General features: G+C 35.9%; 2 protein-coding genes across 2 annotated transcripts in view; one reads left to right on the forward strand and one right to left on the reverse strand.

The window, feature by feature from the left end:
- Positions 1–9,062: 9,062 nt before the first annotated feature.
- On the reverse strand, positions 9,063–9,619 carry LOC108973623. Its single transcript, XM_018941000.1, has 3 exons — positions 9,536–9,619; positions 9,188–9,471; positions 9,063–9,125 (listed from the first exon to the last, which is right to left on the reverse strand). Exons 1-3 carry the CDS (start codon positions 9,547–9,549, stop codon positions 9,118–9,120), a joined length of 306 nt encoding a protein of 101 aa, XP_018796545.1. The 5' UTR covers positions 9,550–9,619; the 3' UTR covers positions 9,063–9,117.
- A 1,271-nt stretch (positions 9,620–10,890) lies between these two features.
- Positions 10,891–15,254, forward strand: part of LOC108973624 (ephrin type-B receptor 1-B) — a gene marked incomplete in the record, with an annotated part of 75,076 nt that continues 70,712 nt past the window's right edge. Inside the window, 2 exon segments of the mRNA XM_018941001.1 lie at positions 10,891–10,906; positions 11,054–11,380.

Genomic DNA, 15,254 nt, shown 5'->3' on the forward strand with positions numbered 1-15,254 from the left:
GCCAACGCATAAAGGAGTTTTACTCAAAAAAAAACCTGACACACCCCGTTGTTGAATCGGCCAGGGTTATTTTTTTGAAGCGCGGATAAAGGCCCCCAATGCAGAGAGAAGTGGGACACGAATGGACTAATGTTTACCCTGGTGTGGGTAAACATGGTTTTTAAACTACATTTTCTATAACGGGTATTGTTACAACTAAACAATCTACCGTTTCTTTTTTTCCGTTCGGTCGCGTACGGAAATGAGGAAGAACAGTTTTATCAGGGTATCAGTTTTATCTAGCGCTACTATATGTGACTGGTATAATTACTGGTACGAAGTCGTAGTATTAGACCAGGTTGATCATCAAAAAGCGGTAGGTAAAATTGGTGACCCTGGTAAAACTGTTCAAATAAATTAAAGTAATTTTGTAAAGAGGAAATACATCAAAGGTAATAATAAAAACATAAGTTTTTTATGTAATTAATATATAATTTCTTATTTGAGGGCGGGGAGTCGAAGGCCACCTTGTTCTTGGGATGGTTGAGGATGGGAGTGAGGATCTTAGGCTGGAGGTATGTATCGGCAATGTCAGGTCTGCTGAGGTGCTCATAGCTTTGATATAGAAGCACGTGGCAAAAAGGTATTATATGTACTGATTGTTGGAAGGTATGGTAAGTATATGTACTGTTTGTCCAGTCACGGGTATGAGCACCGACAGTTTAATCACAGCGACCCCGATAATAGGGTGGGTCGATTCCAGACGGAAAAGTTGCCTTAGTACTTCCTGATTCCAATGCAACTTTTTGTTTTGAGATCGGATTGCATCTTCAACCCCAACTCCGGCCATGAAATTTCGGAAATTCGCCTAAAATCGTGAAATTGTCTACTTAGCGCCTGAAATACGCATCTCATGGCAAAATGTAAACAAAAGTTATTTGTCACGTCATTTGCTACTGAAATGATATATGCGATCATGGCCGTAGGACGAACCGCTCCCGAGATACGAGCGAAAATGCGGCGCGCCACAGCGCAAGGTCAAAATCGGCTTGCGGTCACACTTCTTAACGTTGATTTCGCCGAGTGCTATCACTCACACTCATTCACCTACGCCAAAGGACACGCTCGGATAGGTCTCCACACAAATATTTTTTCATCCTGTTCCTTCACTCTTGTCGGTAATTTCGCCGAATTCTATCACTTGCATTCTCTCAACAGAACACAGAACTCAAAATGTCTGTATCTAAATTTAAATTTAGACAGAAATTTCCTGTGTTTGGTATATATCCGTACAATCCCTCTGAGTCCCAGTTACCTACTTACCAGGATGTTCTTTTGTGTTATCAGTTTAAAAGATTTCGTAGAGGGCGACTCCGTGGCGACAACTATGAGCCTAGGAGTGAAGAGGTTACAGAAATAGTTGCAAAAAAGGTTGAAAATACTTTCAAAAAGTCATCTGTTCCGATAGTTTCACACACCAGAGTTGTACAAATGCTCACCACATACCATAAGAAATTTCTGACTCTTAAACAAATGTTTTTAAGGAACCCAATAGGTTTGAGCTCTAAAAGAGACGACTTTGTCTCTTCTGCCGGAAAATTATTTGACATCGCTGCTTGTAAATGCATTTATTTTTCTTCTTGCACTTGTCCAAAGGAAAGGAAAGTTCCTATCAATGAACAACCATTTCTCTTGGACCAGAGAACCAGAAGAATTGGTCGCATTGGAAGTGTTGATCTACCTGAAACAAAAAGGATTACAAAGAAAAATTAACGTAAAGAAACGTCATTCAACATCAACACTTACCAGAAAAGTATCAGCTAGAACACGTGACCTTTCAGATCAGCCAGACTCTCATACAGACAACAACAATGTAGGTGCGTCGCACATGGATTCTTCCATAAACAATGCGGATGATGAATTTTCTCTTCCTTCCTCTAAAACCAAACAAAACACACTAGTATTAGAACACACTGCTTTAGCTGCCCAAAGATTTGGATTAAGTGATAGAGCAGCGGCATTGATTGTTTCATCTACTTTTCTGGATGCTAAAAAAGCAGGTTTGATAACAGAAGATCAGGCTACTCTGTATATGGGCTGTATTTTGAAAGACAATACACTTACACAAGTCAGCGAAGGTGAAAAGTACTACCGCGTCACTGTGAAAGGGAAACGTATTTCTCTTATAGCGGAACCTGGTTGTCATTACTTTGGCCACGTCCCCTCTCCTTCCGGGTCAGCTGAGGATGATACGCAAGCTATGTGGCAACATTTACAAGACAATTCAGTTGATGTGGAACATCTAGAAGTTGTCGGTGCTGATGGCACCAACACGAACACAGGTTGGAAAGGTGGAATCATTCGGAAACTAGAAGAAAGAATAGGTAGGCCATTACAGTGGGTTGTTTGTCTTCTACATTTCGTGCTCTTTTCGAACACATGGATGGTGTCTCAAAGACTCCAAATACATTCTCTGGCGACATAGGTAAACTGCTCCCTGATTGTGAGAAGTTGCCTGTTGTCAAATTTGAAAGTTTTCCATCCTGCCAATTACCTTCTAAGGTTTTTAAGCCGACCAAACTTAGCACAGACCAAACTTATCAAATTTGAGTGGCATTAGAAGCATTAGCAGGTGCGCCAAGAAATAATAGCGGCATTGGTTAGTGATTCGGTTCTCATCATTTATGACCCACATCAACAAATTGAACTCCACACTGACGCTAGTGCAGATGGTTGTGGTGCAATATTAATGCACAAGGTAAACGGTAAACCAAGAGTCATAGAGAATTTTAGCAAGTGTACTAAGGAAGCCGAAACAAGATACCACTCTAATGAACTGGAGGCGCTGGCTGTGTACAACGTAGTTAAACACTTTCGCCAATAGTTACATGTTCGTCCATTTGTTGTATTCACGGATTGCAATTCACTCAAAGCTAGTCATCACAAAAAAGAATTGACGCCGAGGGTCCATCGCTGGTGGGCACATTTGCACTCCTTTGAGTTTGACGTAGAATATAGAAAAAGAAATCCGCTCCCAATTGTCAAGCCAACTAATGCAACCAAAATAACTAAGGTACGCATATGCATGGCAGATATTACAGACAACTGGCTACTCGCTGAACAGCATCGTCACTCAGAGATTTCTAACTTAGTGACAAAGTTGCAAAATTACGAACTGAGGCATGAAGACGCAAAAACATATTATATGAAATGCGATCAAGCATGTTGTGTACGGTGATGCAGAGAAATGGACGAAGCTGATGCCTGCCGGTAATACCGCGAGCATTTAGATGGTTGGTGATAAATCATATGCATGAAGCCATAATGCACTTGGGCTAGGAGAAAACTTTACATAAGGTACATACGCATTATTGGTTTGCGAATATGTCTAAATATGTCCGAAAATGTGTTGAAAATTGTAAAATCAACTTCGGGAAGGACCTAAATAGAACTCCACCCCATACCTAAAGTTTCCATAACATGGCATACAGTGCATATGGACATTAGCGGCAAGTTAAGTGGTAAAAATTACATCAAAGTGTATGTGATAGTGCAAACAGACTTTCACTAAATATGTTCATTTACATCACTCTCTTACCCTCGACACTAATGGTTGGATAGAGGCATTAAAGTTTACCGTGTGTATGTTTGGAGTACCTAGTCGTGTTATTGTTGACCAAGGTCATATTTTTGCCAGTGGTGATGTTAAATCATACAATTTTGCGCAACACAAACAATTTACCTACATCTGATAGCGACTGGTGCCAGCCGTGCGAATGGACAGGTAGAGCGAGTTATTAGTACCATGGAGTTGGATATGAATTGCACGGCCAATAGAGTTACAAAGATTAGTCCGTTGGAGTTATTGATTGATAAAGAGGCAAGACCAATGACCATGATGCCAATGATAGAAGAAGAAGATATCGACATAAAGAGTGTTAGTCAAAGACCTTGCAAAATATAAAAGATAATGCAGATTACAAGCAATTATAGAAGCAACGATGTGACAAAAATAAAGCTAAAATTGTAAATTACAATGTAGGTGACCATGTCCTGCTCAAAAGGGAAGAACGGCACCAAACAAAATTGGAGCTAGTGTTTAAAGGACCTTTTGTCATTATAGAGAAACTTGATGGTGACCGACATATGTTGAAATCTCTTTCAAATAAACGAACATATAAGTATACCCACGAGCAGTTGCGAGCGATACCTGATGAGTTGCTGATGAATGCGAGAGATCGCCGAGTGAAGCACTCGAATAGACTCGAATTGAATCATTTACATGTCATGTTGTGATCTGCGCAGTAACTGCATGACGGGTACTATGTGGGTCCAGAGGGACCGGTGTGCGTGTGAGCGTTGCAGTGTGTGATGAAGAAATGTTGAAGGAGAGTACGAAGAAAAAACATGAGAAGTGGTTTGACAAGAGAACGAAACGAAAATCACGTTAGGTGAATAAAGAAAATTCTATATTACCGAAAGAGCATCATTTGAGGTGAACTCAAGTGAGCATGGCACCTGTTCTACGTTGGCTGATGCAATAAATGGTTGTGTTGAAATAATATTTGATAATTATATTGAAATAACCGTGCAGTGAAAAAATAGACAAGTGGGGTAGTGAGCGCAATGGCTTGCGTGTCACTTGTTTTGAGAACACGGACGAAAGAAGTTGACAGGCGACGTGCTATGGCGAATAAGGAAATAATTGAAGAAGAAGATGCACCATCATCTCCGGTGCCACCACCTTTTGCTTCTACATATACATATATATTTTGGCAATATTACGATTCTTTTAGCGCCGCGATTTGATGGTATGGATGGATAGAGAAGGTCCTCAGGATTAACCCTTTCGATCCGAAAAGCCGTAAAGTAAAAGCGTATTTTCCGTTAAAAAACGAGTTCAATGAATCAGAGACGGAGGGAGGGCTTGGGACAAATATTTCCCGTCAATATTTTTTGATGGGACATATTTATCCCGATCAGTACTTAATGCTCCTAAGGCTTACGTGTTATTTCAACTGTCTTTTATATGAAAGCTAGTTATATTTGGAATACAATGAACATTTTCGGTAAACACAAGTGAAATACACATCCCATATTAAACTATAAAATAAAATAAAATTGAAATGAATGAACATATTTGAAAATTAGTATTTATTTCTGATAAGGTGCGAAACAATTAATGCAGAAAGTAATCTTCGCATATTATTTTTGTACGCCTCTCCTTCTTTTGTTCTGCGCAACTAGTAGCACGCCTCTGATTGCGAATTTGTACCGGAAGGTCTCCAGCGACTATTTTTATTTTTCTACCAGATGTACCACTGCGACGATAAGATGCCTTCTTCTTTCCCTCTTCAATCATGTTTTCAGCCAAAACTGGGTTTTTTCTTTGTCCCAGTTGAGAACTGATTATCCAGCAATTTCCAACAGTCATCATAAATAGTCTATAACAAACTTTTTTCTACCACATGGTAGACTTCCGCTCCAATTTGTAATGGCCTGCGATTTTTCTGGGAACAAAATTCACATTGTGTGCAGACCAAATAATTCAGATATTCTGAAAACTGCATGCAGAGTTTACCTCTTGTAAGTTATCTTCTAAACCCTCGTCTTGATGATCAATTTGCTAAGCATCACTGCTTTCAGTAGTAGACTCTTCACGATCTGTAGGTTATATTCATCACTACTAACGCCCGAAAAGTCTTCACCTTCATCAAAAGACTGCAAGATATTAGCAATGGTTTTGCGATCTATTGGTTTTGACATAGTTAGTTTTAAAATTATTAATTGATATAAAAGGTTGCCAACAAATATGTGAGTCGGATCCTGACTGGGACAATTTCAGCCCAACAAGAATACTACTATTTATTAAGGTTTCAGCCGATTTAGAAACAGTAAACATATGTACAATGATCACAAAATTCACTGCGAATTATGACATAGGCGTCCAATTATTCGCACTATTTTGGCAAATGAACACGTGTTTACTACTTAAAATGCCACGAATGCAAACAAATAACGTGAGAATAGTATAAGCTACGAAACGGGTCTAATTTAAACCATTTTAACCACTTATTTTTTACGCTACGTATCTTTGAAAATATACCGTGAGAATAGTATAAGCTACGAAACGGGTCTAATTTAAACCATTTAACCACTTATTTTTACGCTACTTTGAAAATATACCGGGACACATACAGACTTTTATATTTCGAGATATTTGTATTTAAAGTTCAAAAGTTTTTAAAAGTAATGCCCGTTATTCCACAATAGGGGATTCTCTTGCTGTTGCAAGATTTCACGATGACACAAAATGCGAAGTCCTATACCGAAATATGCAAGACCAAGAGAGCCCTCAGTGCATCTAGTGATAGATGATCAGCTGATTCGCGCAATTTACTGAGAATGACTATTTTGAATTGGCGCATATTCTGTATTCATTTTTAACAAAAAAAACTGTAACAAGTCTATACAATTTAAATATAAAATATAAAATCTATTTCAAACTTACCTTCCGCAACAATTTAACTTCGTAATATGTAAAATGATAGCTAAAAAATGCATAAATGGAAAACAAGAATAGGGTTGCCTACTAGCRACTAAATGGTATTGCCATATCTGCCTAGTTGACAACAAAAGAAAATAAGCACAAACAAAACAAAACAAAAAATAGATAAATGGAAAGCGCCAAAATCTTTAGCAATTTTTTATAAAAGAAAAAAGTTGCTGAAAGAACTCGCCGCGCTGAAAACAAAACTACCCTGGTCAATCCAACACCGGGGTGTTCAGAGTTCTTTCGCGTAGAACTCCTTTCTGCAACTTTTTTTCTTTTATAAAAAATTGCTAAAGATTTTTGGCGCTTTCCATTTATCTATTTTTTGTTTTGTTTTGTTTTTGCTTATTTTCTTTTGTTGACAACTAGGCAGATATGGCAATACCATTTATTTGCTAGTAGGCAACCCTATTCTTGTTGTGCAAATGCAGTGAGTTTAACTGAAACAAAATAATTAAAATAAAGCTTTATTTGCAATAAATATTTAAAAAAAATAACATACAAAACCGTTACAGTGAAGTGTTATTAAGTGAAAAGTGCATAATATAAGCGAAAAATTTATTCACAATATACAAATTATCAATTTAAAAGTTGTAAATTTTTTAATTGTAAATGCAAATATCTTTAAAACTATAAGTCAGCGGCAACCTATATATTTTCGTGATCTGAAGAACGTCACCTTTCCAGGGTATACCACCCAGCTCTCAAGAAATGTAAAAACTTTACATAAAAAAACGCTTAAGAAACAGTCAAGAAACTTTCTTGCGATACTTGTGCTGGTATGCAGCTCTAAAGAAATCTAGTACTAATTTTTATACATTTTTTCAATAAAATCCGAACATGCCTGGTTTTGCGAAGAAACATCAAATCAACAATTGTTTCGTGAACGAAAGTGCCATTGGCGTACGAGGGAAGTGAAATTTATAAATATTTATATTTTTTGAAAATTTAGAAAATGGATGCAAATTTAAAAAATGATGTCTTATCGAAAAGCAAAAATCGCATGCTGAATTTCACTGCGTTGGAGAAGCGCCAACTTGTGAATTGTGTGAGGGAGTGGCCCAGAATCTGGGATATTAGCAACATATTGCATTGCAATAAGAATGCGGTAAATCAAGCCTGGTTCCACATAAGCAGTGCCCTTGATAAAAGTGGTGAGTTAATTTATGTTTTGTATTCAGGGTTTTGTTGTTCATAATAAAATTTATGTTTTAGTGGATGAGTGCAAATTAGCGTGGATTAGTATGCACGAAAGCTATCGCTACCATAGGGTAGCTCATAAGAACGAAAGTGGCAGCGATGGTGGGGAAGTTTTGGAAACATCATCGTTTTCAGAAAACGTTGATTGGGATTTGCGGAGGAAATGTCATTTTTGATGAATGTATCCCACAAACGGAAGTAAGTCTGCATAATTTGAGCGCTCGCCAAACAATTGCTTTTTTTTATAGGACCTTCACAACTCCAGTATCTTTCGGAGAATATTCGCATGCATCGCCAATAATTATCGGCGAGGATTCTAATGTGTCACTAACAAGTGCAACCGACTCACAGCACTCATACGACTATATGAGTACATACACACATATACATATTATATTGGTATATGGAGAAATTTTTTATATAGGTCTAATTATAGGAATTTTATTTATTTGTAATTTATTGTATAATTTTAAAGATAGATATAGATATTAATATTCTTTTTTTTTTATTTTTACAATTGTGTTGTTTTATATTTCAGAACGCAACAACCACGAAACGATGGGTGCGATTAACCTCTCCCCGCAAAAATCAAGCAAGATAACATACTCAAGAAGCAAGAGGAAATGTTGGAAAGTCGCTCAAATACCACATTCAGCTCCCCTTACGCACAAGCTCTTTCCAGTTTTGATTGGTTGTTAAATCAACTGCCTCGATCTGCTAGCGACGACATGTGTCTTTTCATAAATCTAATGCCGCTGAAACAATGATTAACAGTTTTTGTTAACTATAGTTTTAATGTTTTTTATTTGTATAAGAATAATAACATAAATTTAAACAAAAGAAGCATTGTCATTATTAACATAGTCTGTTAATATTTTCCGAATATATTTGCCGTAATCTGAATTTCTTCCATGGTAAGTGGTTACGATGGATTCATTTCGATTGCGTTGCTGTTGTTGCAACACTTCCCATTCTCCTGCTATCCAATTTCCAGTGCTATCTACAAAACCAGAAAACACATTCGAAGTATACGTTCGGCGCCACTTATTTGTAAGGAAATTATGCAATAGGCAACATGCCGAAAAAAATAAAAGTTTTCTAAGGCAAAGCCATCTTGCGGTTAAAATGCCGAAAGCATTTTCAATGCACCGCCTAGCTTGCTTTTATATTAATGTGTTTTCCGTCAATGGCGCCAACACAATTAGGAAAATTCCATTGGTTGTCAAAACCATTGGCTATTTCTAGCAAATTTTGTTCCGTCCAATCGGGCACTTCATTTTTCAAAACGGTACATAATACTTCACAAACGTCATTCACGTTCCTGCCAAAATGTTGTTTGCTGATATGATAGCAAGAAGCTAAGTGGCGTTGCAAATCCCCCGAAGCTAGGTATCTGTAAGAATATAACATAGCACGGCTATAAAAGACACTTTGGCAAAAATGTATAAAACATACTCCAGTACCACTGCCAATTTGGCTTTAATTGGAATAAAATCTTTCGGCCTGCTGTTGCGTTTCGGAAGTAAATGTGGCTCCACCATCTCATAAAATTCATCGAAAACTTCTGGTGGCATGCGAAAGTTTTCAAATCGGACATGAACCTTCCCTTCTCGTTCCGTTGTTTAAGGTATGAACTCACCCAATATTTCGCCTTCTTACGCTTTTTGTTTTGCAATTCAGCATCCATCTCCATGACAGCCATCATGGCACCGCAATTCAAAGTGTTCATTAAATTCATCCTACAATTAGTTAAAATCATTATTTTGAAATATAGTTCATTTCGAAATTAGATATAAAACTTACCAATCTTCATCCATATTCCTTAGATCGCAATACAAATATTTATGTGCTTACACTCCTAAGTTTATTTTCTTTGTTTATTCATTCATTCATAATGCATAACCAGCTGTCAAAATTACTTGAGAAATAATGTATTTTTTTTCTTGAGCAATTACTTGAGAGCTGGAAACCAACCTTCCAGTGACAATCATTTAATCCCGAAATCCGGGATTGCTATTCTAAATTTTACGCGAAATATATCCAAATTTTACACTTAGTGTTTCTTAGTTATAAAAATAGCTATACTTTAAAACCTACTTTGCACATTCTCACTTTCAAGATATTTGTGTGTTTACATTTATGACAAATAGTCCTGCCATATTTTGTGTCCTAAAAAAATAATGACATTTTTTTCTGTTTGATCTTTAGAGATATAAAGCGACAATGATTCAAAACGAACTCTTATTTCATAAATATGGGTTATCCATTATATATTATTTAAAAAATAATAAATACCGCCAGTGCAGAAAGTAATTCGACACAAAAGAACTATGAGCAATGCGATGTGTGACCGACTAGCGTTATGTTTTTTTTTTTTTTTGAAGCGCTGCCGAAGTCCGCCACTGACGAAAGTAGTTGGACACAAAAGAACTATAAACACCCCGGTGTTGGACCGACAAAGGTTTTTTTTTTTGAAGCGTTGCCCAAAGCCACCATTAGCTCGACACTAAAGAGCTATTAACACCGTGAAGATGGAACGACCAGGGTTACTTTTTATCTTTATTTATTAAATGATATAAGGTACAAAATCCATACCAATCGAATAAAAACCTTTTGTACCAATGTCCCTATATATGTTAAACACAAAATGCATTGATTATTTTATCAAAACACAATATGTGACAACACTGATATTTGTCGTGTCATGTCATGTGAACAAACCAACAGTGAATTGCATGTAAAATTGTTGAACTTTAAACACTAATATCTGGAAAACTATAAATCTGAGGAGGGTATATGAGCATACATATTTCAATCCTGATGACCTCATCTTTCCGTCCATACCCTCAAATCGCGATGCTAATAGAATCGTATTCGTTTTTATTTTCTTGATCTGGAGGAGCTTCTCTACCCGTACATACCCATTTTATGCCAACGTTTTTAATAAAATGACAAATTCAGGACATCTATTTATTTGTATAAAAAACCTATTGAATTTGATGATTTTCATTAACTTGTATCCGTATTCCGTTTAATTTCTTATTTATATAAATTATTATGTGAGTGGGGTCGCCTCATAAGGCTTGTAAATTTCACTAAAGTATGGCTGTTTCTCTAACATTATTCACCGCCGTTAGAAGAACGAATACATTTCGTCGAAGTAGAGTTTCGAAAGTTAGCAATTTTATTTATATATATCACATTAAGTGGCTTTTATCTTAATATCATTAATTTGTGTTAAGGTAATTCGCCGGTACTAAACTCTGTGTTTCTATCACTGTTTTATGTGTTTATTTAAAATCGTATGTAACGTTTGCGTAGGCATATGCTGGAGATAAAGTTAAAGCAATATAGGAATAGAAGCTAGAAAATGTGTATCATATAAAAAAATTTCAAACAATGTAATATCATCGATTATATGTAAACGTTTAGCGTTTTCTTGGCGGATAAATGGAAGTGTAACTAAAAGTGTAAAAAATACTTAAAAATATTCATAGCGCTAAAATATACTGCGCCGAAATATGTGTGAATTATACAAACCGCATCAAAGCCAAATTTAAAACGGGATAAGTAAGCGATTAATATTATAATGACCACATTGAATGTGAACAACAATTGAAGCTGACAACAATTTTCTGTTTACTAATGGTATGAATCGCCCAGCTAAACCTTAATTATTTTTAATGTTAAGTTAACTTATATTAAATTTATAATGCTTGATTATTTAAACCAAACATTTAAAAATATGGCGGAAGTTGTAGAATCGCATCCCGCGAATTCGAGCTTAATAAGTATATATGTATATGGATAGAGGAGGTTTCAGATAAATAATATATATAGTTGCGGCTGACTTATATATAATAAATTTTAGTTGTATTATTTAGTTTAACATCCACTAACCATACACCTATTCGTTTCTAACCTTTTATTTTACATTAAGTAGTGCAAAAATAACTTCAATTCCATATTAAATTTTAGTTGAAATCCATTTATTTATACAATAAGTATAATAAGTATTTGCAAACAAGCAAAAAAATATTGTTACCATATCTTGTAATGGAATAAAAATAAGAAAAAGGAAAGATTATGACGTCAATACAAAATTCATTATCGTCTATTAAGTAGTGTAAAATCTATCAGAATTTGGGTAAATTTTAGAAAAAAAAATTTATTTAAAACGAGTCTTTCTCCGATTTCATTGGAGGCCTTTCGCCGCGTTTGAAAAAGAAATAACCCTGGTCGGTCCAACACCGAAATTTATCAAGGTAATGAGAATTCTGAAAGATTTTTCATTACTTATCACATGATAATGAATTTGGCTGGGATTTAGAATAGAATCCCCGGATTTCGGGGATAAAATGGGTATCACTGGAAAGGTGACGTTCTCCAGATTACGAAAATATATATATATTATATACACTGGCAGACATTATTATTCACACATCACTGAGTTTACCACAAAAACGATTGTATCTTTTAAATAATAAAAACTAGGTTATAGTTTTGTTCTAAGGAAATCTTTATTCATATCTCTTCTATTTAAAAATAACAATAATTTAACAAATTAATATTCTATTTAAAAAAACATACAAAAATAGGACATTACATCATTTATGTGAGTTACAAAATTATTCACACACTTTTGTTTAACAAGAAAGCTTATAATATAATAAAAAAATTAATATTTGGTGGTCTATTTTGCATAGAGTGAACTAATTTTTTTCTCATACTCGGCTCTATATTTTGGCATTCTTGTTGAAGAACTTCCTTTARTTGAGATTTGCTGGTAATATTTTGCTTACTCACACGCCTACCGAGTTCATCCCACAAATGTTCTATGGGATTTAGGTCTGGAGACTGTGGAGGAGTCGGAAGAATATGAGGCGCATTGTATATGATCCACATACGCACGTCATGAGCAGTGTGTTTGGGGTCATTGTCCTGTTGGAAATAAAAGGTTTAGCTTCTGCGCCCTTTCTTTTAAGTTATTCTTTAGTATATTCAAAGAAACTTTTTTATCCATTATTTCTTCCAAGAATACGAGATTTCCAACACCCGCCGCTGTCATGCAACCCCATACCATGATCCCTCCACCCCCCCCTTGTCTTAGTGTACTTATCGTAATTTTTTCAAGTTCAGTATTGCGTTTTCTCCAGACCCGTACTCTGCCATCTTACTGAAACATATTGAATTTACTTTCATCGATAAAGAGAACGTTGCTCCAGAACTCAGATGTTTTATCTTTCTATGCTTTTACGAAGTCCATCCTCTTTTTTTTTTTTTTTTTTTTTTTTTTGCTTTTTTTTTTTTTATTTTTTTTTTTGTATTAGCCTTGCTGACGAGAGGTTTTTTTCGCGCTATACGTGAACTGTAGCCAACACGATGCAAGGTCCTGCGTACTGTTTTTGCGTGAATATGTTTCCCAATTTCTTCTATAGAATAGATAGAATCTCCCATTACATTAGAAGAGTTCGATTCTATTATCAGCAAAATGTCCGGCAAAACCCCTGGATCAGACAAAATTTCCTACCCCCTCCTAAAAAATCTTCCATACCCTTTAAAAATCAGACTTATAACCCTTTACAATAACATATTAAAGCAGGGTATTGTACCTCAAGAATAGAAAAAAGCTACAATTATTCCTATCCCTAAACCCAACAAAGCGAGTGCTTCAATTTCAGACTTCAGACCCTTTTCTTTGATACCCTGCATTGCCAAAGTTTTGGAAAAAATTATATCAAAGAGACTCATGTGGTCCTCAGTCTAGATTTTGCGAAAACATTCGATAGAATTGGAGCTCATACGGTATTACAAGAATTAAAAAAATGGGACATTGGAGATAAAATGTATAATTTCATAACGTCATTTCTTTCAAATCGTAAGATTGTAGTAAGTGTTAGTAACCACAACTCCAACATATACCCCCTACATAATGGCATACCCCAGGGATCTCCCCGAACTACAACACTATTTATTATTGCCTTTAACCAATTAAGCAACTTCATAACCTCATACCGATGTGTAGACCATATCATCTACGCAGACGCTGTTTTAATTTTTTCGGCTTTAAAAAACTTAAACCAAGTAAAAATCATTTTTAACAACATCGTAACTGAAATAGCAAAAGTTTCTGCAAGCAAAAGCGCAACATTTCACGTTTGCAGAAAAAGAAAACGCACCTTCCCTAACCTAACCTTCGAAAACACACAAATTCCTCACACTACAACTTTAAGAATACTTGGCTTAATTTTTGATAAAAAACTAACATTTAAGGAACATTGTAAATATCTTAGATTAAGTTTACTTAATAGACTAAACATTATAAAATTTCTCACTTCAAAACACTGTCATATCCATATCTCAACTCTTGTAAATATTGTAAAAGCATTGATGTTGTCAAAAATAGACTTTGGACTCGCAATCTATGGACACTGTGCTAAATCCCATCTCGCACTGATTGAAACCCCTTATCACATAGCGGTAAAAAGGGGCATTCGCGCATTCCTTACTTCTCCAACCAAAGTGGTCTTAACTGAAGCATGTCTACCCAGCATCCATCTCCGAACAAAACAGAATACAATGATGCTCATACCAAAGGTCCTCCAGTGCAAAAACTCCCTTTTGTTTAATGCGATGAAAACATATCGTACCATCAAAAAACCATCCACGATCGTACAATGTATAAACATTATAAAAAAACTTGATATAATATCAACGCCACAATTAGTAAAGGAGAACACTCATTCTCACTGGCTGACGTTAAAATCATCCATAATAAGTACGTTATTCAAGTATCAAAAATCAACCACCAAAGCCGAACAATATATCCAGCTATTTAACGACGCAGTAAACACTTTTAAACCAGAGTGGAAAATTATACACCGATGGATCAAAATCGGACACCCACACTTCGTTTGCAGTGACAAACGACCAAGGTGTCATTATAACCGTCGGTGTTTTACCACCGTACTGCTCTATACTTACAGCTGAAGCGGCTGCGATATACGAAGCGGTGCTATTTACTGCACCATCTAAAGAAAAACACATAATATGCAGTGATAGAAAATCGGCAATTACCGCGCTGTTGAATGATACAAATAACTCAGTACAGATCAAGAATATAAAAGATGTTTTATACAAACACAAAAACATAATCAAGATCATGTGGATCCCTGGACACGCATGTATTAGAGGCAACCAACTTGCAGACGATCGCGCCAAAAACAATAAAAATCACATCAAAAGATTTTCACAACCAAGCAAAAAAAGAGCTTTACGAGTCAAACTTAGAGACTGGATAAACTTTCAACACCAATACAAGGAACACAATCCCACTGGTGTCTGTTCCTGCCAATACATAAAAATATTTGTGCGCCTTAGAATAGGTCACACTTTAAGAACACACAATTATCTGTTGAACAAAACGGATAAACCTAGCTGTTCACTTTGCAATCATGCAAACGACTCAGTTAACCACATCCTAAACGACTGCACCGCACTAGCACAAAAAAGGAAAACCATC

Source organism: Bactrocera latifrons, unplaced genomic scaffold (genome assembly GCF_001853355.1).
Source record: "Bactrocera latifrons isolate USDA-ARS-PBARC rearing strain unplaced genomic scaffold, ASM185335v1 scaffold_495, whole genome shotgun sequence".
NCBI lineage: Eukaryota > Metazoa > Arthropoda > Insecta > Diptera > Tephritidae > Bactrocera > Bactrocera latifrons.